The sequence below is a fragment of the Pleurodeles waltl genome, chromosome 10 (assembly GCF_031143425.1).
Source record: "Pleurodeles waltl isolate 20211129_DDA chromosome 10, aPleWal1.hap1.20221129, whole genome shotgun sequence".
NCBI classification, from domain to species: Eukaryota; Metazoa; Chordata; class Amphibia; order Caudata; family Salamandridae; genus Pleurodeles; species Pleurodeles waltl.
The window spans coordinates 596448448-596475719 of NC_090449.1; the positions used below are offsets into that span (position 1 = coordinate 596448448).

The 27272-nt window shown below is 40.8% G+C and overlaps 1 protein-coding gene across 2 annotated transcripts in view; it reads right to left on the bottom strand.

Moving 5' to 3' along the window:
• Nucleotides 1-27272, bottom strand: part of GARS1 (glycyl-tRNA synthetase 1) — a 156652-nt gene that overhangs the window by 69790 nt on the left and 59590 nt on the right. For both annotated transcript variants that reach the window (XM_069211052.1, XM_069211051.1), the window contains exons 8-10: nt 14907-15056; nt 5380-5542; nt 562-726 (exon numbers count right to left, since the gene is read on the bottom strand). In XM_069211052.1, coding sequence (XP_069067153.1) covers nt 562-726; nt 5380-5542; nt 14907-15056 — 478 coding nt within the window. The remainder of the gene's footprint in view (nt 1-561; nt 727-5379; nt 5543-14906; nt 15057-27272) is intronic.

Genomic DNA, 27272 nt, shown 5'->3' on the forward strand with positions numbered 1-27272 from the left:
GTAAGATGCTTGCATATGGCAAAATAGCAATTACTTTTACTTTCTTAAGCTTCAAGAGGTGATGGGTGTACACAAATTAAATGTTTGCTTAGACCCATCAGTGAAGTTACTATGCACACCTCATACACACTTTGAGACAGGTTAAACATAAGGCTGTACTAGCACTGTAACCCACTCCAAAGTAAATAGCGTCTGAAACTAAGTTGACATTTAAGGACTCTTGAGTATGAAATGCTATCTAGGGCAGCGGTTCCCAACCTGTGGTCTGAGGAGCCCGGGGCTGTGACTGCTTAGAAAATTAAATAATATTAACAGATTAATAAAGTGTATATAAATAAGGTGTCTAAATGTACATTATGTTAACAATATTGATATTTTTTAAATCAGGAATGGATACTGTCAAGAAAGATATTGTTCTTGATCAAGGGGTGCAAACATAGCAGCATCTACTATGTGTAATTGGCAAGGCGGGGCAGAGAAGAAGACCCAGTGGGTAAAACCCATCTTAATCATTTAGACAACACACACATGCAAATTGGTACATATAAGAAAGTTGCTTACATAGGAGGTTTTGGTCTCTGCATCCCAGCAGTCACAGGCATAGTGAGCCATCTCATTATCCATGTGCTGTCGGAAACGGAGTTTATCTGGACACACACCAACTTTGATGAGGTAGAGGTAGATTCTTCCAATAAAGTACCCTAAGACAGAGTTGTTGATGACACCCTAAAGTAGAATAAACAGTAAAGAAAAATAAAAAGTAAGGGGCACTCTAGTTTGGGAGAAGCTTAGGGCTTCTCTTATATTGACAACATATTTCCAGATTAAAAAGTTGAAAAATAGAGTTAGTTGTAAGAACATTACAGGCCGCGGTTAGGAGAGCTTTCCTCATACACAGTTAAAAAAAATATATATAAAATAAGGTGTCAGGCACCTTCTAATTCAGATTTGAAAATAATTTTCACCTGACCTTTCTGAAATTTTCTTTGGGTCTTGAACACAGGGGATCTTTGTCTCACATATTTAATAGGCTTGCCAGCCACACTCATTGATTTACCTTAATTCCATGCAAACAGCTTCCAACAATATGCAGATGACTCACCAATGACAAACCTCACAATCAAGAATAAATATCCTGACCTGACTGACAGGTGGTGTTATAAGGCAAATGAAAAGCATGAAAGAAAGAAGCAGTGGTTGACCTATGCCCTCTTGTTGGACTTGATCATCTCTGCAGGGTCACCGCCAAACTTTTTGCCTTCTCCCCTCCTGTTTTACTAAATCTGTTTTTGTTGGCCCTAGGACTCTGTGCATCACTGCTAACCAGGGCTAGTGCTTATGCCCATGCCCACTCCCCTAGAACATGGTTAAACTGGCTTACACCCAATTGGCACAGTTAATTTACTTTTAAGTCCCTGGCAATGTCATATTCCATGTACCCAGGGCATGCAAATTAAAAGCTACTAGTTGCCCTGCAACACTTGTTGTGTGACCTACTTAAATAGCCTTTTTAAATATGTCTCAGGTCTGACACTGCAGCCTGTATGCACGTTTAAACTGAACTGTTGGCTTAGCAACAAAAAAAGCCCTTGCCTGCCCTAAAACTTATTACATATAAGTCAACCCTAAGACAGGCCCTAAAATGCCCATAGGAAGGGTGCATTGTATTTAAAAGGTTTGACATGTACTTTTAAGTTTTATATGTCCTTGTAATGAAAAACTCCTAAATCTGTTTTTCACAATTGTGAGGCCTACTTCTCTCATAGTATAACATTGGGTTACCTGATTACATGTAATATGTGATATCTTTTGTTTGGGAACAGGTCAAAGTCTCTCGTTTGGTGTCTAAGGAATTGTCCTTTAAAATACTCTTTGATGGTAAAGTTGGAATTTAAGTAAAATCTGAAAATGTCACTTTTAGAAAACTGGCATTTTTCTGTCCTAACCATTTCATGCCTGCAGCCTGATTCCTGGGTCACATGACTAGGTGTAGTCAGCAGTTGGTCTTTGGTGTATATTCCTCCCGGACAGCCACACAATAGAGGGACTGGGTGCTGGCAGGATGGGTCATGCAAGCAGGATTGTGGGGGGGGGGGGGCAGAGCTGTACACAACCCCACTTGCACTTCAAAGGAGATATCTAGCACACACACAAAGAACACTAAGAAATTCACACTAGTATTTTGTGCCCCTATATTTCTTGGGACCACAGCAGTGAGGCAGGAAATTCTAGACACTTCTGTGGGGGGAAAAAAAACTTTCGAAGTTTCTTCCACTTCAAAGCTGGCACATGGCATAAATTTAGGACCCTCACACCCACTCTTGAATACACTCCTAGACCGGTGGATACTGCGGATGAAGGAGTGGCCTGCTGTCAGAGATGAAGTCTGGACCTGTTCCCTCCATCCCAGGCTACCTTACTGACTCCCAGGGATAGTTAGCTGGCCTCTTGTTCTGAGCTACAGGGACACAACAAGCTTTAGAGCCCTCTCTTCCCAGCTGGCCTGCTGCACTGGACCTGCAAATGGACCCTGCTGGTCTTGGCTAGAGTGGGTTCCTGATACCCAAGAAGTGCCTCCCGGGTCCTGAACCTTTGGTGTAGCATCAGTTGAGCTCCCTCTCGAAGAAAATGAGAAATCCTTAAGTTTTGGGCTCCCCGTGACCGCACACCGGCATGTCCCTGGAAAGCTCTTTCTATCTGCGCCGACCCTAACACAAACCTCCAGTGAACAAGACTGTTCATGCTACAGCAAACATCAGCGACAACTCGCAATGAGAGATCTGCACCTTGCACTACAGTATCATAGGCCAGTGTTGACCGTCAACGCAAAGCTCTAGCAATGACAGTCCACAACGCCTGACAGGCTCGTCACACTGTAGCGATGACCACCCGTAATGCCTGGTGTGCTCTTCATACTCACAGCGACTACCTTCCACAACTCTCTCACTGCTCCTTGCAGCCTCCCCAACCCCGAAGTGGACTCTTCATGCCAGACTTTGAGATGGTAACTTTATTCAGCTGGACTAACTTTGTCCTGGTATCCAGCATGCGGCATAAGCTCTATCATGGTTGGTATAAACATATGACTCACCAGGTCTCGCACAACAGTGAGACGCATTTTGTGCTTTTACACGCTATACTTATCTTAAACGTCTGAAATTGCATATGTGCAGTTCCACTGATTGCATTTTTGTTGTTTTGGAGTCAAAGTAGTGTAGATTTTTTTGTTGTGATTTCACTTTATTACTGTTTGAGTACTGCATGACTAACTTACACATTGCCTTTAAGTTAAGCCTGACTACTTTTGTCTCAATCTACCCAAGGGTTAAGCATAGGTTAATTCTATTGACTTTTTGCAGTTCATCATGACAAGGGTAGTAGCTGTTTCAAGAGAAGCGCTCACACCACCCGCTAAGCCAACAATCCAATTTCTCACACCTCTCACACAGGGAGAGCTGATATGCGTGAAAGAAAAAAAAAAAAAAAGCCATTCCTCCTTTTCCTGGCTTGCGGTTAAAAGTAGTTTACAGATCTCTCTGCTTTAGACATCTCTCCACAGGCTGCCCTGCATGCAAGATCTATCTGACTCCTTGTTAACTCAAAATGACAATATAAACATGTACTGAAAATACGAGTCAGTCAGTGAGGTAATTTCCTACTTTTTTTTTTCTTCAAAAGACTCTTTCTATGTGCTTTGAAAACAATGATGCAGGCTCTTACCTCCCTTGGCTGGGAAAAAGGTGATCATCTCAAAATATCAATGATGCCTCTTAAGACTGTGCTTCAGCTGTCGGATGACGGGCATTTACAAGACAGAGCATCCAACTGTTTTCCTACAAACGCTATTGTGGTTATCCATAGATGTCTGGCATGTTTTAGTCAATGACTGGCCTGGAAAGCAATTTATTTACAACAAACCACCAAATTGATGAACGGCTGGTAATCTCTGCCAGGCCAACACTTATAGGAGCTGCTCTGATTTCTGAGACAAAGTTTTGAGGTTTTCTAAATATCCTACATTTTTGCTAGAGTTGCTGCATTCTGTTAGCTATTTCTCTTAATGTTTCGGTGATCACAAGTACCTTGGGCTCTACTGAAACAAAATTATAGTAAACATTTTTTTATGCTGTGTTAAGGAATGTAAATGCTGTGCTTTTCTTGAGTATATGTGGGTAAGTGTTAAACATGTTAATCCCGACTTTTGTGATATTATGGATAGAATAATATTTATTTTGTACACATTTTAACGGTTGTTCAGTGCTCTATGTGGTTATTCTGCATTATGCTCTAAAGCCACTAACTGTGGTTCAGCCACTGTGGTACTCTCAATATACATGCGCATAAAACCAGTTGCGCAGAACTTCCCTCTCTAAGAATTCAATTACAAGTGTCGCATAACCACTGGATCACACCTGAAAGAATCCCAACATATTTGTGAAACAGTGAAAATCATTAGTTTTACCATTACGAAACTACATAATTATTTTAAAAATGTATGATAAAAAAAATCTAAGCGTATCGGAAGGATGAGTGTATGATCCTCTTTGAACATTACAAAACTACACAATTACACTTGTTCTCATCCCACTCTTCAAAGAAATCTCTCTTTCAACCAGTTTTTAAACATAGTATAGAAGAGATTAAGAATTATCTAAGAAGTGATAGGAACAAATGAAATGGGGCCTGCTACAAGTTGTCAAAGCTTCAGATCTTGTGATGCTGGTTACTAACATAGGTAAAAGGATGCGGGTGAAACATAGGGGAGCTAGTCTATGTAGCAGGGTAATAATAACACTTCATTTTTCTCCACTCTCCTATAGAATTATCTACTTCCCAGAACTTACAAAAAAGTGACAATAATATCCTTCAAAATATAGTTTAAATGATATCAGATTACACAAATCGTCAGTGGTCTGCACTCACTAATAGTAACATTTCCATGAGACCACATATTCAACTCGCAATGAGGCACATGGATTTAATCAACTCTCAACAAGTCTCCTGGGTTTACAGGAGCCCAACAATTCGCAGGATACTGGTTTGATGTCCAAGACAATGTTTACTAGTCTGACTGATATTGAAACCTAGCCTAGACATTAAGCGCAGGCATCAGATCTTGTTGTACAAGTTGTTTTCCAATAAAGTGAAATATGCTGCAGTAAGTGATACACAATCAACAGACACAACCGGACAGAAGTCATATGATGGCCCAAAGCTGTGGTAGCAATGGCCAGTATTCGTTTAAGCACGCTGCAGCTCAGGTTGACCTTAGTCTATAGTCCAGAGACATTACTTTGAAACAAATAAATACAGAATGAAACAATTAGATGCAAAGACACTGTCTCTGTGAACATAGAAATCACCTAATCAACATGTTACCTGCTCAACTGCATCACCAAGTCGCATGGTGTGTGCAGACTGTCCACTGATCTGCGCTTTGGAGGAATAAAGAAGAATGTTCAGGTCTGCCACAAGCTCAAATTTGGGATGCACCTTTTCCTTTGGATCCACAAAATGTTCGATCTCTGCCATTGTGAATTCTCTAAAAAAAAAAAAAAAAAAAATGAAAACGCAACAAATCAAGAGATTCGCGCCACAGTTATGCCACCACCGTATGCTATGACATGGCTTGAGAACCAACTTCCTGATTTATCATGTGAACCATTGATCCATTGCTGACCACTCCTATGCACGCAGATTTCAGGGTAAAAGCAGTGTTACATGATTTAAGAATGGCCCTTCAATAAAACATGTAATGAAAACCAAAACAAACTTGCACAATAAACAAGCTTCAACACAGCATTTGCAAGGAAACAAGACCAACATGCTTGAAACACAACAGCTACACGTAGTTCATAATTAACATCAACACACTAAATCATGTGCCCCGAATAGGTTAATTTTAATATGTCCACAGGATTTTAGCAACAGTTTAAACAGTTTTGCATACTACTCAGAAAACGAACATTGCAGCTAACATGTCATGTGAACATAGCAGCATTGTTCCGATCTCACTTTACGCCTAACAGCCAAAGCTGTAACTGTAATTTCTGGTGCTTGGGTCATGGACAGTTCTGGGTACAATATTAAACAATGAGAGCGTGGCTTGGCACCAAATGTAGATGGCCGCCTTTGTGAGAGCTCCGTGACGGCGGAGGGAGAAGAGGAATCCGGGCCATTTCTCTGTGGTTTCTTTTCTTCAAAAGAATACCAGTAAACGTTGGGGGAATGGTTGAGGACCAGAGTGACCTCCCTTACAACTAGTAGGCAAGTCTCTAATGTAATTTTTTCCTCTTTTTCGCCTCACACTTATTTTTGCCGATTTTTTAATATATTTTATCAAATGCCTGGGGGATTTCTACATGGATTGATCATATTTTGCACTGGCACTTCCATTTTTTATTTTTACCTTTTCCTGAGGTGACGACTCGACACCTTGTATGTTCATCTACTTATTCTCGTATTCTCCAAAATTTAATTATTTGCTTAAGGGCAGATCTAGGAATCTTCATTTGACTAACTAAAAGAAAAAAATACTAAAAACTCAGATAGTATTGTTTTATCCAATTCATTTTCCTCCTTATCAAATATGGATAACATAAGTGAATCTAGCCAAGATAATGTTTCTTCTACACCTGTAACACCTGCCTCTACATTGTCTGTGATTAATAAATTGTCATCCAAACTGACGGCAACATCTGCATCAGCTAACAACAAAAAACTAAAAAAGATCCCCTGTCTCCTATTAAAGCAATTGATAAGATCTCTATGGAGTTACTTCTAGAAGAAATTAGAGCTCTTAAACCATATATGGAAGACACCAATAGACAACTACAAATTCTGGATGATAAACTCTATATTCCACACAACCATTTATCATATTGAACAGAAGGTGGAGGTGTTGGAGGATTGACGTGCAGCTATTAAATTGTTACAATCTGAAGTGGCTGTGCTGAAAAAACACGCTAAGGACATGGAAAAATCAAAATAGAAGCAATAATCTTCGCATTTATGGTCTCCCTGAGGGTGCTGAAGGATCAGATCTCCAACGTCTTTCTTCCAATAGCTTTTGTCAAAACGCCTAGATCTGCCTATGTCTCCAAGTTTAAATATACAAAGAGCACATAGACTTGGACCCCCTCTCACATTGCCTCTTCATCTAAGAAACCAAGAGGTATAATTCTATATTTTTTGGAATATCTGGATCTGCTAAAGGTTCTCAAAGCAGTGAAGGCTAAAGGTCGGATCGTATGATCACATTCCAATCTCTTTTTTGCGCAAGATTATGCTTAATCAACAGCGGACAAACGGAAAAGATTCTAAGACTTGCGTCCGGCACTTATAACTCTTAATGCTCGATATAGGTCTTTTTCACCACTGGTTGTTCAAGGTGACTTACAACAACAGAACCACAACATATGAAGATCCAGCTTTGCTTCACAAGTTTATTGATTCCTGCAGGAGTGAAAAAAAATGGATATTTCCAAAATAGCAGAGTCTAAATTAATATACAATTCTTTTAAATATAGTTGTGCGTCTTTTGATTCTTGTGCCATTGAATTGATCCTACTATTTAAAGGAATTGGTTGTTACTAATTTTCCTCATTTTCTTCTCCTAGGTTTCTCTTATGGATTATGCCTTCTCAAAGTACCTGTGTCTAGGTTCGCATTTTGTGAATCCCAGCCTTCCTCACCTTTCGTGTCTGCAGTTACCACCACTCTCACTTTGTTTTGTCTTGTAGGTATGTTCTTATTACTTATTATGTTTATTTATATTTTTGTTTTCTCTATTTATAAAGGTCTTTCTTCTTTCTCTTTTCTCTCACTACAGTTCTCTCTTATACTTTTTTGCGCATATGCATTCTCTCTCTGTTATATACTTTATGATGGTTTTATGTGTTCAGATTTTTTAATTACATAGTTGGTTTATATTTTGTGCTTCCTGGATACATTATCTAATTTTGTATTCTAAATGACAACTAGATTTATTTCCTGGTAGGTTATAGGTTTGGGATCTCCTATAAAGCGTCAAAGAGTTCAGGGCTCGAAAAATCCACTCGACCACTCGAATTGGCAAGTCTTATTTGATCAGTCGAGTTATTTTTAATGCTTACCTCTCCCTTTTGGCGAGTTGACACTAAACAGATGTTCTGTTCAGTTGAAAAGTGGAGGGGCAATAAAAGATGCCTTTAAATCTTGTTCTTATGTCACATTTTCTCTGTGTTCACAGACAGAGGTCAAAAGTCAGTTTTTCTTACAATTAATTTACCTTCTGACTACAATGTTCCAGGACTTTGTAAGGTGAATTGAGGGACCTGCTGCATAAAATGTAAAATAAAAGGATATAGGGTGTCATGTTTTTCCTAACGCACAATATTTAAGTGACTAAGTCAATTGTGCAAACATTTCAAAATATATTTCAGTAGTTGTGAATGCCTTTTTTTAAATATTTCTGTGTGATGAAAAAATATTTAAAAGGATGAAAACAAATCAGAATACTTTACATGTTGATGTGCAAACAATATGTTTCCTGAAACCCAATTTCCACAGATTGTTAATACACTATATAGTTTTATCAGAAAAGCTGCAAGTTAGTGGAGAGGTTTTTTGGACATTTCTTGGAAAGTTACTGTGTGCAGATATGTTACATCATGATTTAGTAATATATTTATTAAAATTGAGTGTTTAAACAAACTGAGAAACACTCCTGCCCTGATGGCAATGTTGTTAGTAAACTAAAATAAGTCCTAGGTTATGTGGGCTAGACCTCGGGCGGGTATGTAGGCTAGATTCTTGTGATGCATGCAGCAAACGTTAGTCTACTTAATCAAACAAAAGAGGTTTTGTGTACTGCAGAAATGCTGAGCTCACATATTTGAAGGTGCAATCATATGTGAGAATTAATAAAAAGTCGACCCTGAACTATTTGCCTAGGATCACACAATTTGAGACCCGTTTACCGGCCAAGTACATTACAGTTAGGTCAAGTAGATTATTTAAGTTACGCGACCTGGGGGTCTAGTATAATTTTTATGATTGTCCGAGCCCTGGAGTTAACACGTGTTGAAGTTAAAAGCTGATGTTGCCCTATCACAGGATACTTATATTTCTGATAATGAAGCATCTAAACTTAAGACAATGGGTGGGACAGGTTTTTTCCTCTCCTGGTACAGTGAAAACAATGGTGTGATTATCTTATGTAATAAGTCTTTAGATATTTCAGTTAGATATCAAGAAGTTGATGCTATGGCCAGAAAGCTTATTGTTTCGATGTTTATTAACAAAGTTCCGTTAACTATATATAATGTTTAAGCACCCACTCAACCAGATAAAATTATTTTGGAAGAATATCCTCACAAAGCTAATGAATACTTCTGATGAGTATTTTATTTTTGGAGGAGATTGTAATATGATTATAGATTCTTTCATTGATCGTAATTCTAATGCTAAATTTATGTTGCCCACTATTTTTTTCACAATTTACTGATATGATTAACCAAAGAGTCGCAACGGATGTTTGAAGATTGTGTAACCCCACATCACAGGAGTGCTCTTTTTTTCTCTCCTATACATTCCTCTCAATCGAAGATTGATTACTTGTTTGTCTCACAACATTTGGTACAACATGTGTTAGATTTGGAAATTGGATCTATATTAATTTCTGACCATGCCCCTGTAAGTGTGGTCCTTGATCTTCTACCATATGTCCAATCAAATAAAAGATGGCAATTTAATAATTCTTTACTCCTTGATACCAATTTCTCTCAACTTTTCAATGCAATTCTTTTTAGATGATACTCCTCAGTTATCATTTCAGATTATATGGGATGCTTTCAAACCTGCTTCTATAGACTTTATTTCTTTTGTTGCCAATAAAAAACGTTGCTAATAAGAATTTACTACAATCTTTGAATCGCATTAAACAATTAGAAAAAATTTATTATTCTTCCAAGCCTACAAAGTGTCTTTAGGAGTTAGTTCAAGCTAAGTTTGCCTTTAATAAGAATTCCACAATCATTGCTAATTCTTAATTTCTTAAGTCTAGTGCTAAATATTATGGACAGAATAAGTCAGGGAAACTTTTTTGCAAACTATCTTAAAATCACAAAAGATAAATTAAAGATAGAATCTATAGAAGAATTAGAATGCCTCTAATTCTTTATTACATAAAAATTACAACATTTTAAATGAATTTGGACATTTTTCAAACACAATTATAGACTCCTAAATCACAACCTTCGCAGGAATGCATTTCCCAATATTTATCTCCTATTAATCCGCCAACACTCACACAATCTGAATTCTCTGCACTAGATAAAGATATTTCCTTTCAGGAGATTCTCAATGTAATGAAACTTATTTAAAAAAAGGTAAAGCTCCAGGACCGGATGGTTTCAATATAGAATTCTATTTGCACTTCTCTAAATTATTAGCCCCTAGATTATATCAACTTTTTCATATTTCATCACATCTAATTCGACTGGAGGCTCTTTTCAGGAGGCTTTAATTTGCCTTATTCCAAAAGATAACAAAGACCCAACATTCTGTAAGAATTATAGACCAATTTCCCTGGTTAATTTAGATTATGACATTTTAGCTAAAATTTTGACTCTTCGTTTAGAACCACTTTTACCTAAATTGATTGGTGAGGAACAATCAGGATTTATTAAGGAACACCTACTATCGGACAATACAAGATTGTTCTTTAATATTCTGTGTAAATTAGCTATGTATAAAGATTCTCTCTCCGCAATTGCTCTAGATGCCGGGAAAGCTTTTGATCAAGTTACTTGGAACTTTATTTTTTAAACTCTTTCGGGGTTTGGTTTTGGAATTTTATAAAACTAGTATCATTATTATATTTTTCCCCTAAAGCAGCCATTTTTTAAATGGTCTAATTTCCCCTTCTTTTTCACTGTAAAGATGAGTTTGTCAGGGATGTCCGCTATCGCCACTTATTTATTATTGCTTTGGAACCCTTTCTCATAAAACTTAGTGCTAATACAAATTTGTATGGTTTTTAGTTTGGGGGAAGTCAAGTAAATTTTTCGGCCTATGCTGATGATATTTTCCTTTTTATATCAAAACCACAATCTTGACTTCCAGCTTTTTTGTTGGAAGTTGAAAATTATGCTTCTATATCAGGATGTAAATTAAATAAAGATAAATGTGAAATACTTCCTTCAAATCACTTTTGTTTTTCCGAAGATTTTAAAATTTTAAAATTATCCAATTTCCATTGGAATAATGATAAAATTAAATATCTAAGCTTTTGGTTTAAACCTACGTTTAAGGATACAATCTCTTAATTTTTTAAAAAAAAATTCTAATCTTAATTCAATCATATCTAAATGGAATCCCTCTTTTTATCCTGGTGGGGTAGGCTAGATTCTCTTAAGATGATGCTACTCTCTATGATCCTTTTTTACTTACCAAATATCCCAATTAATATCCCGTGTCATTATTTGAAGATGAACTCCATTTTATCTAAATATTACGGAATAATAACAAATCCAGATTGTCTCTTCAAACATGAATGAGACCCACATCTCTGGGAGGGGTTAATTTTCCGGATTTTCATTCTTAGCACGTCTTTTTCCCTTAAACAAGTTTCTCTTTTGTTAAATGAAGAAGATTCTATGGTCCCGCCACTATGGGTTGAGAAATCATTTTTTGTTCCTTTCTATTTTGCGGAAGTTTTATCTTTTACACATAAACCAGCCTCTATTTCTTTACCTACTTTAAAGAACTCTTGCAGAACCTTACAACCCATTTATAATTCACATAATGACAGTAAAGATCAGTTTCTCAGTTCATCAATTTAGTATAACAAATATATTAAACTGAATAATAGAACACTTTTTTGGAAATCTTGGCATATAAAAGGTTTGAGATGGGTACATCAACGTTTTGAAGATGGTTTTCACATTTCTTTTGAACAAGCACATCTTTTTTCTCGCATTTATCACCTAATTACTGCCTCTCCTGAGGAAAGATCTAAATCTACATTAGAATTACAGTGGGAAAGAGATTTTGAATCATCCTTTTCTTTTTATGGAATAAAATGTGGATTAAAATACGGAAATCTTCCAGAGCAGCTAATGCATTCCAAACGTTGTTCTTTATATATGATAGATTATTAATGACACCAGTTTCTTTGCAGAGAATAAATCCTAATTTTTCGTCCTCTTGTTGGTCCTGTAATACGCCAATTTAAGATCTTAAGCATATGTTGTTTGATTGTCCTTTCACATTTCAGTTTTGGGTAAGAGTATGGCACCAGATAAATATTATATTTAATACTCGGATTACTTTAAGTTTTTCAAATCTATTTTTAGGAAGTCTTGCGGAAAACATTTTAATTTTGGACCTACTATTAACTGTTGTATTTAAACAAATTACTAAATCTTGGAAGGATTCTTCAAAATTATCTTTTCAAGCTTGGTGGTATGGTGTATGTTATAATCATAGACTTGATAGAGCTTATGTTTCCCCGATATCCCTTGCCATTTAAAGAGATATGCTATGGATTCCCATTACAAACTACTTAAAACTCTTTGGCTTACACTTCATGCAGTCACTTTCCTAAAACTGAGGAAGTCTCTAAACCTCCATGAATTGTCTTTTGATACAGTTTTGTGTGTTATATTTTCTTTCTAATTTCATACATATGTATAATGGTTATATTTTTGTCATATTTTCCATCATTATACAAGCTGTTTTCTTCTCTTGAGAGGGAATTCTTTATTGTAACTGAGCTGTTACTATTTTATCCATTTAAATTATAGATGTATTGTATGTATTTATCATATTGTATTAACTTTTGACAAACTTTTCTTTTTCAAACTTAAAAGAATATTCAACAATGTCACTACTGTTTAAAGAAAAAGGAATACATTTACCAGACGCTGTTTGCAACACGCACACTTTGTCAGTGATATAACATTATCAGAAAAGTCTGTGCTGGTCCATTCCAAGTCCTTGACTTCACAGGTAATTTGATTTGCAACACATTCTGTGAACCACCCACAGGTTGGGGTTGTTTATACATACTGTGAATGAACAAGGCTAACTGCAAGAGTAATGAAAGGGTATTTTCTTTGTGATTATCACAAGGAACCTTCCCATGATAAGAGTCAGAGTAGGGGACACTTTTAAGATGTACTATCTTAGACTAGACAGCTTTCTGATCTGCATAAAGATAAGACTGTAGAGATGGCAAGACATTTCAGTCGATATAATCTTTTGCATTTGCAAAACGGTCAAAAGGTCTAGAGTTAATAGACACTCTGTGCAGTGGGCCATTTAACAAACTAAACTCAATTCTTAAACATTTGTGTGGAATAGATTAAAAAACACATACTAAAAATAGATATTATGGCAGCGTACTCGCAGCACATGGAGATTTACTTCCCTTGAGGAGTGCTAATACTAACTTACTTTAGACTTCTGAAGAGTTGAAGGACTGGACACATATACGCTATTGGGATTTCATTGTTAACCAGCCCTGACGAAGTTGGTGGGATATTTCCCAGGACAAAACACGTTTTGGCTGATCTGAGGCTGATGTGAAACTGATTAAAATTGACTGAACTGCACTGAAGGACTGGAGTTTCAATTTGTGATAGGCCGAATTGAATCAAGCCAATTGGAGTTTGGATCTGGAGCTTAAGTGTCATTTGATGAATGAACATTAATTTATATATGGACTATTCACAACATAAGTGAATAACGTCTTGGAATCGCTTATAGCCCTTAAATGTAGACTTTAAAAAACACACTAGTTTGATCACGCTGCCTATCACACCAAACCTCTGAATTAATTAATTAATTTATTAGGAGCCAACAACTGCCCAGAAGGTATCTCCCCTGCTAAACAAAGTGAGATTTCCACTGAAAAGACATGTTTTAGGCTTTTATGGATTTTTAAAAAATGCAGTCCCTCTGCCATTAGAGACTCTGGCATCGTGTTCCATAACCTGGGTACCAGCAGAGAAAAAGCTCTTTTGCCTGGTTTTGAAAAGTAAATCTGAGGAACTGCTAACAGTCTTCCATCAGAGGATCAGAGTAATCGATTAGGAGAATAGTGAGTCAGTTTAGTTTACATGAATAACTGTCCTTTCTAGAAAATGCTCTTTCTACTGTTTCTAAGTTGTGTAATAACAGGTGTTAATAATATTGTAATAGTGCTCAACTGACCAACTTCGAAAGGATGAAAAGCTGAATGGAAGGTTTCAAACTTGTGACCTGCGAATCGCTAGCAGTGGCTGCAAGCGTTTCTTAATGTGTGACATTTCTGGCTAGTTAAACTACTCTGCAAATGTCAAAACTTTGAAATTTCACTGCTTCTTCCTAGCTGGCTGGGAGTTTTTTAGCATTCTAAATCACTTTCAGATTGCTACAAAACTCATCTACATTTTAGGGAAAATGTAAAAATTCTACCTAATTCTCCTGATATTTATGTGTGCTACACAGTACGAGGATAGTGGATTAAACCAGTACATTTAATTATGCCAAGAAATTTAGAACAGTTGACCTGTATCACAAATTATATTTCTGGATTACTAAATTTAGGATAAAGGGAACTTCACCCTGAAAATTAGGAGAAGTACTGTTGCATATTAAACAGAACATGATGTGTTGGAGTAAATTCTGGAAACTGGAATCAACTGGGAGCATATTTTACAGCAATAGCTGGTTTTATTAATTTAGTTTGTCTAGTACTACATATCACATTGCAGCAATATCAAGAGTGCAATAGTCCACCAGCTCTGACACCAATTTAACATTCTTTTAATCAAAAATGGACCATGCCATGGTGCACAGCTTTGCAGTCTATTCAGTAAACAAATAGATACTCCAACTGCATCCTAAAATCCTGTCAAGGAGAGGAATACTGGAGGTACCTGACTCTGATGAGCCCAGAGCGAGGTGAAATCTCATTGCGGAATGAGTTCCCAATCTGGGCAGCAGCAAAAGGTAGTTTGCCCTGGTTGAATTCAAGGAGACGCTTGAAGTTGAGGAAAATTCCCTGAGCAGTTTCTGGCCTGAGATACCTATGTGGAAAAAGGAACAGTGGAAATAAAAAGATAGATCACATTTCAAATATGTGTTTCCCTTTCAAAGCATATTCATACATGTAATCCATTTCATGAACTTATTTTTATACTTCCCAAATATTAGCGTCAAGTACAGTCCTGGAAAGTTTAATGGTACAATAAACTGAGTAAATCAACTAAAAGAAAGAGGGTATCTATAATAACTAAACAAATATAAAAAGAAAATACGTACTTCTTTTAGGAAAGAACGAATATGTACTGGAGTCTGTGTGATTTTGCCAGATAAGGAGTTCCAAGTTGATGTGTGGCAGCAAATCTTTAATGTGTTCAAGCCACAAAACAGGCAGTCTCAGATTCTTTTTTTTGTTTAACTTTTAAGAGTTTAGACTTGACAAATTTAAAGGCAGCAAAGAGAGAATGTCCTGACATGTAATAGTTTATTGTCGAGTCATATGTTTCTAGGCTAGCAAAAATACAACATGCATAATGTTCTAAGGGAACACTGTTAGTGGAACACTTCTATTTCATTGTTGTTTGTAAATGGCTATCAGTTTCTGAGGTGAAGTGCTTGAACTCAGTAGCCATATCACGGGGGAATTGCCTGCTGATTGTAATACAGCTGCCAGGGATTGAGCAAAGATTCTCTCAGAAGTGTGTGTTTTACATAACCAGAGTGGTCTTATTCATTTGGAAGGGGTACCTCATCTTCCAAATTAATAACGCCATTTCAGAAAGTATGCAACAATGTGGCACCACAGGGTCTTTTGCACGCGAGTGCAAAGCAGGGATTAAACAGCAAAGTACGAATGGCATATTGGAAGTCAGAACTGGTGAAGATGATGAGTAAACAGGTGTTAATGGTAAGAGTGGATGAATGAATGAATGAAAGAAAAATGGTTGACAGCAACAATTGAGAGCTGGACTGCAGATGGTGGGTAAAACGATAGGGAGAGAATTTGATCAATCAGGTATATTGGTCCAGTACCTCAGAGCTGTAAATGTGATACTTAAGTTTGTAAACATAGCTTTTTTTTGTACAGGCAGTCAATGCAAGGATCAGAAACGGGGAGTAACTGAATGATGTTTAGGAATGTTCAGAATGAGCCCAGCTATTACTGCTAGAAACATCTGAGAGGGTATTCTGTGGACCCTAAATACAGAGATTTCCCGGAACTGATCATAGGGCTAACTATGGACAATGTCAAGTTTTTCTGATCATCCAGTGGCAGTAAAGGTAAGATTTTGTATAAAGAAATTAGGTGTCACAAAGCAGGTAGCTGCTTTTGTGATATCTGTTTATTAAATATGAGTTTGACATCAAATAGGAAGACTAAGGCTTCTCGCTGCATCTACTGGCTCCGGGGAGGGTCCCAGTACCTCTGGCCTACAATCTGGTTAACTCACTGATGGCACTTCAAAAATCTAAATCTGGTTTTTAATGCTGTTAAGTTTCACAAACCTGAGATAGGCGACAGAGTTTTGTGTGTCAGGTGGGCACTATGAAGTGTGTGGAGCTATCAGATGCGATAAGGACAAAATTGTGGACACTATAACAGGAGTGACACCTTTCAAGGAACTTATAGCAACCAGTTTTTTTAAATAAAGTAGGATCTGCGAGCAGGCACAAGTGTGGTGGGCAAATCAATTGAAGAGGGTGATGAAGATTCAAAGCAAAAACAAACCTGTTTCAATAACACCAAAAGGTGCCGATGTCAAAGGTCAAAAAGGTGATACTGATCACATGACATTTTCCTGAAAGGTCAGAAAAGGGCAACTAAAGAATGGAGGCAAGATGATAGTTAAGAAGTTAAGGGAACTTATGTCCAACTGAGTATTAGGCAACAGTAGTTAAAGTTTATGAGACAGGGGAGAAGATCTGGTTACACAGAAATAAGCAGCTATTATGGATGTACAGGTACAGATGGAATTGAGAAGTTTGGAGAAGTCTGGTGCAGTACATTTTGTTGAACATCATAGTGCAGGTATGCCTTCCAACTTCAAAAATGTTGCATTGATTATTGTTTGGTTAACTAATTCAGCTATCCTGATTTCCTTTTATTAAGGAATTTTCAATTTGTAGATTATTCTTATCATATGCTTTTTGCCATGCAGCTCTCTGTCTTTGTCTTCATGTCTGTGTTTGTGTATGCGAGAAGTGAGAGGATGTGGTCAGATTTTGTGAGTGAGCTGGATGACATCCAATCTGTTTTACCAGAGTAATGTTGCAAAGTGATAATAGTTCATTGGCGACTGAGGCGCCAGCCAGTTACTAGGGTGCTGTGACAGGCTGTGCAGAAGTATAGCTCTAATAAACAAATTATCTTCTTTACTTTTGCAGTGTCTTTATTGTAAGAAGTATACACCAAAAACTGGCAATTTTTAAGTGGTGCCCTTTCTCTAAAGTCACTTTCATCACCAGCACCATTAATTTTATGGTGAGCATGCAGAATTACAGGAACGTCTAATTAGAAAAGACCAAAGTCTCTATCTCAAATGTAAAGCACACTTATCACGTTGCAAAGTTTTCCAAATGTTATTGATATGGTGGCTTTTAGAGTTAAATAGCAACTATTTACATCAGGTTTTCAAACTCTGACAAAATTGGAGCTGGGTGTGCCATTGCTGTAACACAGCAAAAATGGTGGGGAGCTAAGAAGCTAGTTGTTAAGTTAGGCAACTATGAAAGAAACATCGAAAGGCATTGCCACATAGCTAACTAGTACCACAGCAGCCTCTACGCAAAGTGGAACATATTGAAGTGTTGCACTGGTGAAGCACCATTTGACATATAATGCTGGTTAGTATGATGTTAACCAGCTGTATTTGTGTGACCAGTGTTCATCCAGGATTCACTGCAGCACGATTGAATAGGTACACTCACAACTCCTTACCGCTGCATCTCAAAACTCGCCAGATATGGAGAAAACGCATCATATGGCATCTACAGCGCCTAACTATGGTGAGCATTATTTTTAGTATATTTAACACAACAAGCTAACCCCGCAAGGGGCTAAGTCTCCAGCGTCTCCTACATCTCTCACATATCAACTAGCCCACAGGGAGAGACTGATCTGTTAAAGGCCACACAGAGGGGACTTAAGTGAAATAAAAGAAATTAAATAACGAAACAAAATGAAATAAATGGTAACTAAAACTTGCAATAATATCTGAATGGGAGAGGAAAGCTTTGGTTACTTTTATTGAGATGCATGTGACGCAAGTCTACTTGTGCATATCTACTGATAGCTGGGCAAGCCTACGGTTAACATGCATGCACGGCTAACGACCATGCACTGCTAAGGTCCACGCAAGGTTCTTCAGAGCAGAGCTGACATGCAGGCTCAAACACACTTTAGCACACTCTCAAGTACTCTTGTTCCCGCATCAGTGTGTGCTTACAATAATAACCTGCCATGTACGCTCAGAATTTTGACCCATCTGATCATTCTGAACTATGATCCTCACATTATGATCACAGCCCCTGGACCACAAGTACTGTATTGTGCTCAAAGCTACACCTTTTGATAGGATTGGCACTAGAACCCTTGTGGTACTAAGCAAGTTTACCTCTTGAACCAAGTTCTCTATGGTTGGCCCTTGAAGCTCTCCCCAACATTATCGTACCAGTAAGGCCTACATTAATCATTATCAATAGCTAATTATGAGATGGGCTCGCACCTGCTTTACTGTTACACTTGTTACACTTGGTGCTTCTTGTTAGCAACACCCAATCCCCTGTACTTCACACTTCGTCTTTTTGCGACTTATTTTTTAAATGGAGAGCCTCCTTCTCTCCATGCTCCCCTCCCCTAACCCACCCTCCTGTGATACTGCTCCCCCCCTCACACTGAGTCATGAAAATCCTGTTCACACTTACCCACTACATCGCCTCGAATAGGCACCCATAATGCTACCATCACCAGGTACATATCTATAAATGCCTGACCAAAATATTAATACACCAAGTGGTTTTCCTCAATGCTAAAGGTCTTAACCACCCAGTCAGAGGATTTTTTTTTTTTTACTACTGCCACTCCCTTTAAAGAGACTTTGTTTTCCTACAAGAAACCAAAACTGGCTATAAAGAGGCTCTTCCCCTCCATACAGGATGGGTATCAGGCATTGCCTCTTCTGCTGCAATCAACAAGAAAAACTCGATTATCTCATCAGAACCAGATAATGGTAGGTGGCTGCTAACTCGCTTACAGTATAATAACTCTGAACTTTATGTGGTAAACATATATGCCCGACATCTGATGATTCCAAATTAAGGAACAACTTAACTACTAAAATCGCTCTCCCCACTCCACCCCCGGATTATACTTGGCAGTGGTTTCAATCTCCCAAGGGACCCATTACTAGATAGACAATCTGCCTATAAATACAGAACCCCAAAATCACAAAGCAATGCATACCTTGTGAACATCTCAAACTATCGTATGTATGGAGACTTCACAGTCCCACTGGCAACAACATTCTTCTCCCCACATAACTCCTTTTCCAGAATTGACTACATTTTAGTTGACCAATCTTTACTCCAACACACCTGTTCTTCCTCCATAGAACCCATTATAATTTCAGGTCATGCAGCCATCTCCATCACCCTCCAAATCTTTCTTACCTATTCCCCCAAAAGTGAAATCTTGGTGCTTAAACCTAGAAATTCCAGAGGACCCAAAAGATTTTCCCCAATTTATTCAAATAAATAAAGAATCTGTCTCATCTTCAATAACACTAGGGGACTGTGACAGATCGAACAATATACAAATGACGACGAGATATGCGTTTTAGTTTGTGGTGGAATTTATTCTAAGTTTAAGGTGGAATAAAGACAAAAACTAGAAGTATGTAATCAAGTGGGCGGGGTTTTCCTTAGGGGTTTCGGTGTTGCGGTACAGTTCCTGTAGTGTTGATTTAGTTTCAATGTTTCTTTTCCTGGGAGACGTCTGGCGGATCCCCTCAGGTGGATTCTTGGTACCGGAAAACAAAAGGAAAACAACACCCGGGTAAGTATGGGGTTTTACCAAAAGGATTATTTCACACTTTCACTGTAGTCTTGTCTGGGTATGGGTAGGAACGATAAGGAGGGGTGTCTGTGAGGAGTTAAGGGGAGGGGATAAGTGCTCTCACTCTCCAATGATAGATTTTGTGGGGTGCCCATATGTGCTCGTTATCGTGCCCCTTTCGGTCCCCTCCCTTTGCACTTCGATATTCCCTTCCCCCTCCCTTAGTCTGAAGTGGCCTTTGTTTTGGTCCACAAGGACCGTACCTTGGTGAGCCACGACCCTCCTGGGTCGTGGCTGGCGTTGTGGCGTTCCTCTGCTGTGGTCTCTTCTCCTTCCGTCTTTTGTTTGGTCTCCCTCTCCTGGGCTCTCCTCTCCTGCTCCTCCGGTCTCCTCTCCTGGGCTCTCCTCTCCTGCGCCTCCGGTCTCCTCTTCTGGGCTCTCTTTTCCTGCTCCTGCTCCTTCTCCTGGGCTCTCCTCTCCTGCTCCTGCTCCTTCTCCTGGGCTCTCCTCTCCTGCTCCTCTGCCTCCTGTCTCTCCTCCTTGGCTCTCCTCTCCTGCTCCTCTGTCTCCTGTCTCTCCTCCTCGGTTCTCCTCTCCTCCTCCGCTGTCTCCTGTCTCTCCTCCTCGGCTCTCCTCTCCTTCGTCTCCGGTCTCCTCCCCTCCGTCCTTCTTCCGGTGCCGTCCTCCCTTTTGATTCTGCCGCGCCGGGAAACCCATCTGGTTTCCCGGGCAACGGCCTGCCCCCTGCCTCGGTCGGAGCGCGTTGCCCCGACAACGGGGAGACGCGGACATGACGCATCGGCCTGCTCCGATGCGTCATGCCGAGCCACGGCTGCTGGGGACGCCCGGCTACACATCCCTTCCCAAGAACGGTCCTGATCGAGGACCGAGGTAGAGTCCGGGTATCTGGAGAGATAATCAGCCGGGGCCTGTTGGGGACCAGGGATGTGACGGACCTGAAACGAAAAGGGTTGGCGTTCAAGGAACCACCTCAAGATCCGTGAATTCGTATCTTTATGAGCCGACAACCAAGTGAGGGGAGCATGATCCGTATAGAGAATAAAAGGGCGACCCAAAAGGTAATACTGCAAGGTGTCTACAGCCCATTTGATGGCCAAACATTCTTTTTCAATCGTGGGGTAATGGCGTTCCCGAGGAAACAGTTTCCTGCTAATATACACTATTGGGTGATCCCTACCGTCCCCATCGGGCTGGGTCAGTACCCCTCCTAGCCCGACATCAGAGGCGTCTGTATAGAGGTGGAACGGTTTCAAGAAATCGGGGCACCGTAGGATGGGCTCTCTAGTCAGAAAGGCTTTTAACTGTTCAAAACTAGTCACCTGTTGATCCGAAAAAGGGGCTAATTGATTAGGACGAGATTTAGCCAGAAGATCTGTAAGGGGGGCGGCTAGGATGGAATAATTGGGAATGAATCTTCGATAGTAGCCGACCAACCCTAGGAAGGAACGCAAATCTTTCTTTGTTGCAGGGTTAGGTGCATTGAGAATAGCCTCTACCTTTTTAGATTGTGGCTGGAGGTTCCCTTGACTGATTTTGTATCCTAAGTACAATATGTCAGGCTGACCAATAACGCATATTTTTGGATTGGCAGTTAACCCTGCCTGTCTCAGAGTATGGAATATCTGCTGCAAATGTAGTAGATGATCATTCCATGTTTCACTGAAAATAACTACGTCGTCTAAGTAAGCAGCTGAAAAATTTCGAAAGGGGTTTAGGAGGCTGTCCATTAACCGTTTAAATGTTGCTGGGGCTCCATGCAGTCCGAACGGCAACACTGTGAAGTGGTACAAGCCTGACTGCGTGGCAAAGGCCGTTTTCTCTTTATCTTCTGCGGCTAGTGGAATCTGCCAATATCCTTTAGTTAAATCTAGGGTGGACATGTATTTTGCTTTTCCTAGTTTTTCTAATACATCATCCACCCTGGGAATCGGATAAGTATCGAACATGGAATGTTCGTTGAGTTTCCTGAAATCGATGCAGAACCTAATAGTAACATCAGGTTTTGGTACCAGGACAACTGGGGAGCACCAGGGACTAGTAGAAGGCTCTATTACTTCTAACTCTAGCATCTTTTGGACCTCGTCCTCCATAATCTGCTTCCTGGCCTCTGGTATACGATATGGTCGTAACCGGACAATTGTACCTGGTGCAGTCCGTATTTTATGGGCGATCAAAGAGCTTTTGCCTGGCACTATGGAAAAAAACGATCTGAAATGTTCCAGTAGACTGAATACCTGTTCCCTCTCTAATTTTGTTAACGAGGAGTTCACTGTGGGTAGATTCTCCCCAATAGTGGTCTCGGTCGGGCAAAATTCAATTTGAACCCTCCCATTGGGACATAGGAACCGGCCCCCGGCTTCGGTCGAGTTAGAGCCCTCGGGTTCTTCCCATTTTTTTAATAGATTTATGTGATAAATCTGGGTTTTCTGCGGCGTGGTCGAGATTTCAATTAGGTAAGTGACCGGGGAAACGGCTCGTAGTACTTTATGTGGACCCTGCCATTTTGCTACCAATTTGCGTTCAGACGTGGGGCGCATTATAAGTACCTGATCTCCTGGCAGTAGAACTCTTAATTTACTCCCTCGATCGTAATATTGTTTTTGGTTCTGTTGGGCATGTTCCATATTTACTCGGACTGTATCCCATAACCCTTGTAACTGAGATCGTAAGTCGTGGGCATATTCTAACAAGGGTTTCCCCCCTTCCTCCGCCTCCTCTTCCCAAGCTTCTATGGCCATGTCTAGCAGGGAACGGGGCTGTCTTCCGAACACAAGTTCAAAAGGACTGTGTCCGGTAGATGCCTGTTCATGGGTACGTATAGCATACAATACCAAGGGCAATTTTTGATCCCAGTTTTTGCCTGACTCCTCTACTACTTTTCTTAGCAGGGTTTTTATGGGACGGTTGTACCGTTCTACCAGACCATCGGTCTGTGGATGGTACACCGAGGTGCGAATTTGGGAAATGCCTAACGTTTTGTACACCTGCTTCATGAGGGTAGACATGAAAGGAGTTCCCTGATCAGTGAGTATTTCATGTGGAAATCCTACTCGAGAAAATACATTAATCATTGCTTGGGCTACTGTTTTGGTTGTCATACTTTTTAATGGAATGGCCTCTGGGTATCGGGTGGCATAATCTACCATGACTAGGATATATGTGTGCCCTTTCGTGGAGGGAACTATGGGACCTATCAAGTCCATTCCCATCCTACTAAACGGAACGTCTATGATGGGTAATGGCATGAGAGGCGCTTTTCTAGGTCTACCGGGTTCGGTAACTTGGCACCTGGAACATTGGGAGCAAAATTTTCGTATGTGGGCAAAAACCCCCGGCCAATAAAACCGCCGGAGGAGATACTCTTCTGTTTTTTCCCTTCCGAAATGACCTCCTCCGGGTTGACAGTGGGCTAGGGTTAAAACATGTTCTCTATAGTGCTCGGGTACTAACAACTGTTGCTTACGGTCCCCGGAGCGAGTAGTGGTTATGCGATATAAGAGGTTTTTTCTAATTAAGAAGTAGGAACCCACCTCTTCGGTTTCTTCTGCTTTGGCCGACTTCCAAGCTTGAGCGAGAGAAGGATCTTCTCTTTGTCTTTGGGGAAACCCGACAGGCACTTCATGTGTCTCAGCAATCAGACCTGAGGGTGTGCTATGTGCCTCGTTCTCTCGGTGGGTTGCTTTTTCAACACGTTTCTCCCTACGTGACAGTTTCCTACGGGTAGGGGGGGGCTCTAGGTCGCTGTCCGAAAAGGGGGCACCCTTCCACCAGTCCTGGGTCAGGGTTGGTTGTCGAACGTGATCCAGGATCTCCTGAAAATGTTCATAATCCGTCCCAATAATACATTCCTCTATCAGATCTGAGATTATACCCATAGAAAGGCTGTCCCTGTAGTTCCTCCACTCTACGGTCAGGGCCTGTAAGGGGTATCTCTCCTTATCCCCATGAATGCAGCAAATAGTCACCCAATGTTCGACTTCCTGGTCTGCTAGGGCTAGGAGATCCTTCCTTATCACGGATTGACTGCATCCGGAATCTATAAGGGCGTAAACCATTCGACCATTGACATTTAAGGACTGTTTAAATTTGGGGTTGCCCTGGCCTGTACACAGCACCCGTCGTCGGGTAACTCCAACCTCCATGGGTTCACTAGTGTCTTGTTTCCGGGGACACATACGGGCAATGTGTCCCCATTCCCCACAGTTATAACACTGGGGACCCGGTACTGGTGGATGCTCGTAGGTTCTGCGAGGTACGGATTCTTCGGGAAGGACTCTGGGAGTGCTTTTGGGGTTGGGGAGCCCCGGTTTTATGATGGGGCGGGTTGGCATATTTCGTACATCCACCGAACGGTGGTATGCACAGGCTAAGTCAATTGCCGTCTCCGTATTCACCTTGGGATGTTGACGGATCCAGTGTTTTGTGGCCGTAGGCAAGGCATCTAAATATTGTTCGAGGACAATGGTTTGGATTACGTCTTCCCGGCTATTCCCTGACGGACCCAACCATTTTAAAGCCAAATCGTTTACCCGATAGTAGAAGGTTCGGGGATCCTCGTTCGGTCCCCACTTGATTTTCCTGAATTTGATTCTATAATATTCCGTGTCATGCCCCACCCGCTCTAATATACTGGTATTTATTTCGGAATATGGGGTTGTTCCCCCGGGATTCGCAGCTTGGTATGCGGCTTGTAGGATTCCTGTAAGCAAGGGGGCGACATACTGGCCCCATCTATCTTCCGGCCATTGTGCGGTTGAGGCCACCCTTTCAAAATTAGTGAAAAAGGAGTCGGGATCATCCCCTTCTTGATATTTTTGCAGGACGGAGCTTGGGACATTGGGATGTACCTTAGTGGTAGCGATTGTCTCGGTTAGCTTCTTCATGGCCGTCTCGTGGACCAGTTGATTATTGGCCAGTATGGTTGCCTGACTTTTCAAAGCCGACTGTAAGGCTTCACTGTCCTCCTTAGCCTCCCTCTGGTGGGCCTCCCACACCAGTTGTAGGTGTCGTTGGCCTTCGGCCAACTGTTTTATCATGTCTTCCAGCGAGGGGGTGTCACTCATTGTGTATACCGTTCGATTGTCGAGGAGGATCTAGAGTCTGATCCCACTTCTGACACCACTGTGACAGATCGAACAATATACAAATGACGACGAGATATGCGTTTTAGTTTGTGGTGGAATTTATTCTAAGTTTAAGGTGGAATAAAGACAAAAACTAGAAGTATGTAATCAAGTGGGCGGGGTTTTCCTTAGGGGTTTCGGTGTTGCGGTACAGTTCCTGTAGTGTTGATTTAGTTTCAATGTTTCTTTTCCTGGGAGACGTCTGGCGGATCCCCTCAGGTGGATTCTCAGTACCGGAAAACAAAAGGAAAACAACACCCGGGTAAGTATGGGGTTTTACCAAAAGGATTATTTCACACTTTCACTGTAGTCTTGTCTGGGTATGGGTAGGAACGATAAGGAGGGGTGTCTGTGAGGAGTTAAGGGGGGGGGGGATAAGTGCTCTCACTCTCTAATGATAGATTTTGTGGGGTGCCCATATGTGCTCGTTATCGTGCCCCTTTCGGTCCCCTCCCTTTGCACTTCGATATTCCCTTCCCCCTCCCTTAGTCTGAAGTGGCCTTTGTTTTGGTCCACAAGGACCGTACCTTGGTGAGCCACGACCCTCCTGGGTCGTGGCTGGCGTTGTGGCGTTCCTCTGCTGTGGTCTCTTCTCCTTCCGTCTTTTGTTTGGTCTCCCTCTCCTGGGCTCTCCTCTCCTGCTCCTCCGGTCTCCTCTCCTGGGCTCTCCTCTCCTGCGCCTCCGGTCTCCTCTTCTGGGCTCTCTTTTCCTGCTCCTGCTCCTTCTCCTGGGCTCTCCTCTCCTGCTCCTGCTCCTTCTCCTGGGCTCTCCTCTCCTGCTCCTTCTCCTGGGCTCTCCTCTCCTGCTCCTCTGCCTCCTGTCTCTCCTCCTTGGCTCTCCTCTCCTGCTCCTCTGTCTCCTGTCTCTCCTCCTCGGTTCTCCTCTCCTCCTCCGCTGTCTCCTGTCTCTCCTCCTCGGCTCTCCTCTCCTTCGTCTCCGGTCTCCTCCCCTCCGTCCTTCTTCCGGTGCCGTCCTCCCTTTTGATTCTGCCGCGCTGGGAAACCCATCCGGTTTCCCGGGCAACGGCCTGCCCCCTGCCTCGGTCGGAGCGCGTTGCCCCGACAACAGGGAGACGCGGACATGACGCATCGGCCTGCTCCGATGCGTCATGCCGAGCCGCGGCTGCTGGGGACGCCCGGCTACAGGGACACTTTGAAATGTCATTTTAGAGGACTTGCCATAAGCCGAACGGCTGAGAAAAATAAGACAATAAAATCAACCTTGGACCAACTAACAGCTAAAATTAACAGCAGCCAGGAGATCCAATGATCCTTCCATTAGGACCTCCCTTAAACACCTTAATTAAAAATTCAACTCCATAATCAGTAAGAGTGCAAACCTGTGGACCTACGCACAAATTAGCAAGAAATTATTCTATTTAAATAAAGCCAGAAAATCCGTAGCAGCTTACCTGAAATTCAAACTTAACTCCACTCTTATCCAATTGATGAAAGATGAACTGAGCAAATCACAAATATCAACTGCGGCAATACTCAAGACTTCTCAACGGTTTTACACAAAACTGTATATACCTACAATTAACACCCCCAGATATGCCGGTCTAGAATTTCTACAAACCTTACATATTACATTTTTTTTCCAAAAGTGACCAAGAAACGATCGCCGTCCCGATCACTACACAGGAAATCAACAAAACAATTAAAAATATCCCATTTGGTAAAGCCCCAGGCCCATTTTCACACACAACCATGGACACTCTTCAACCCAGCCTTAACTTACTTTTTGACCTCTGGCTCGGTATGAGGGACGACCTCAGAAGCTACTTTAGTGGTTATACCCAAAGAATTTAAAGACCACACTGACCCTAAAAACTTCAGACCCATCTCTCATAAATATGGATGCAAAAATATACGCCAAAATTATTGCCAATTGTCTTGCCCCCCTAATTCCAAAACTTGTCCATCCTACCCAGTATGGGTTCATTAAAGGCACCTAGCTAGTGACAACATTTGTCTCTTCCACATCATTGAAAACATTTCTAACCCACTTTCCCTGTCAGCATCCACCATAGCCTTAGGTGCTGAGAAGGCCTTCGACCAGG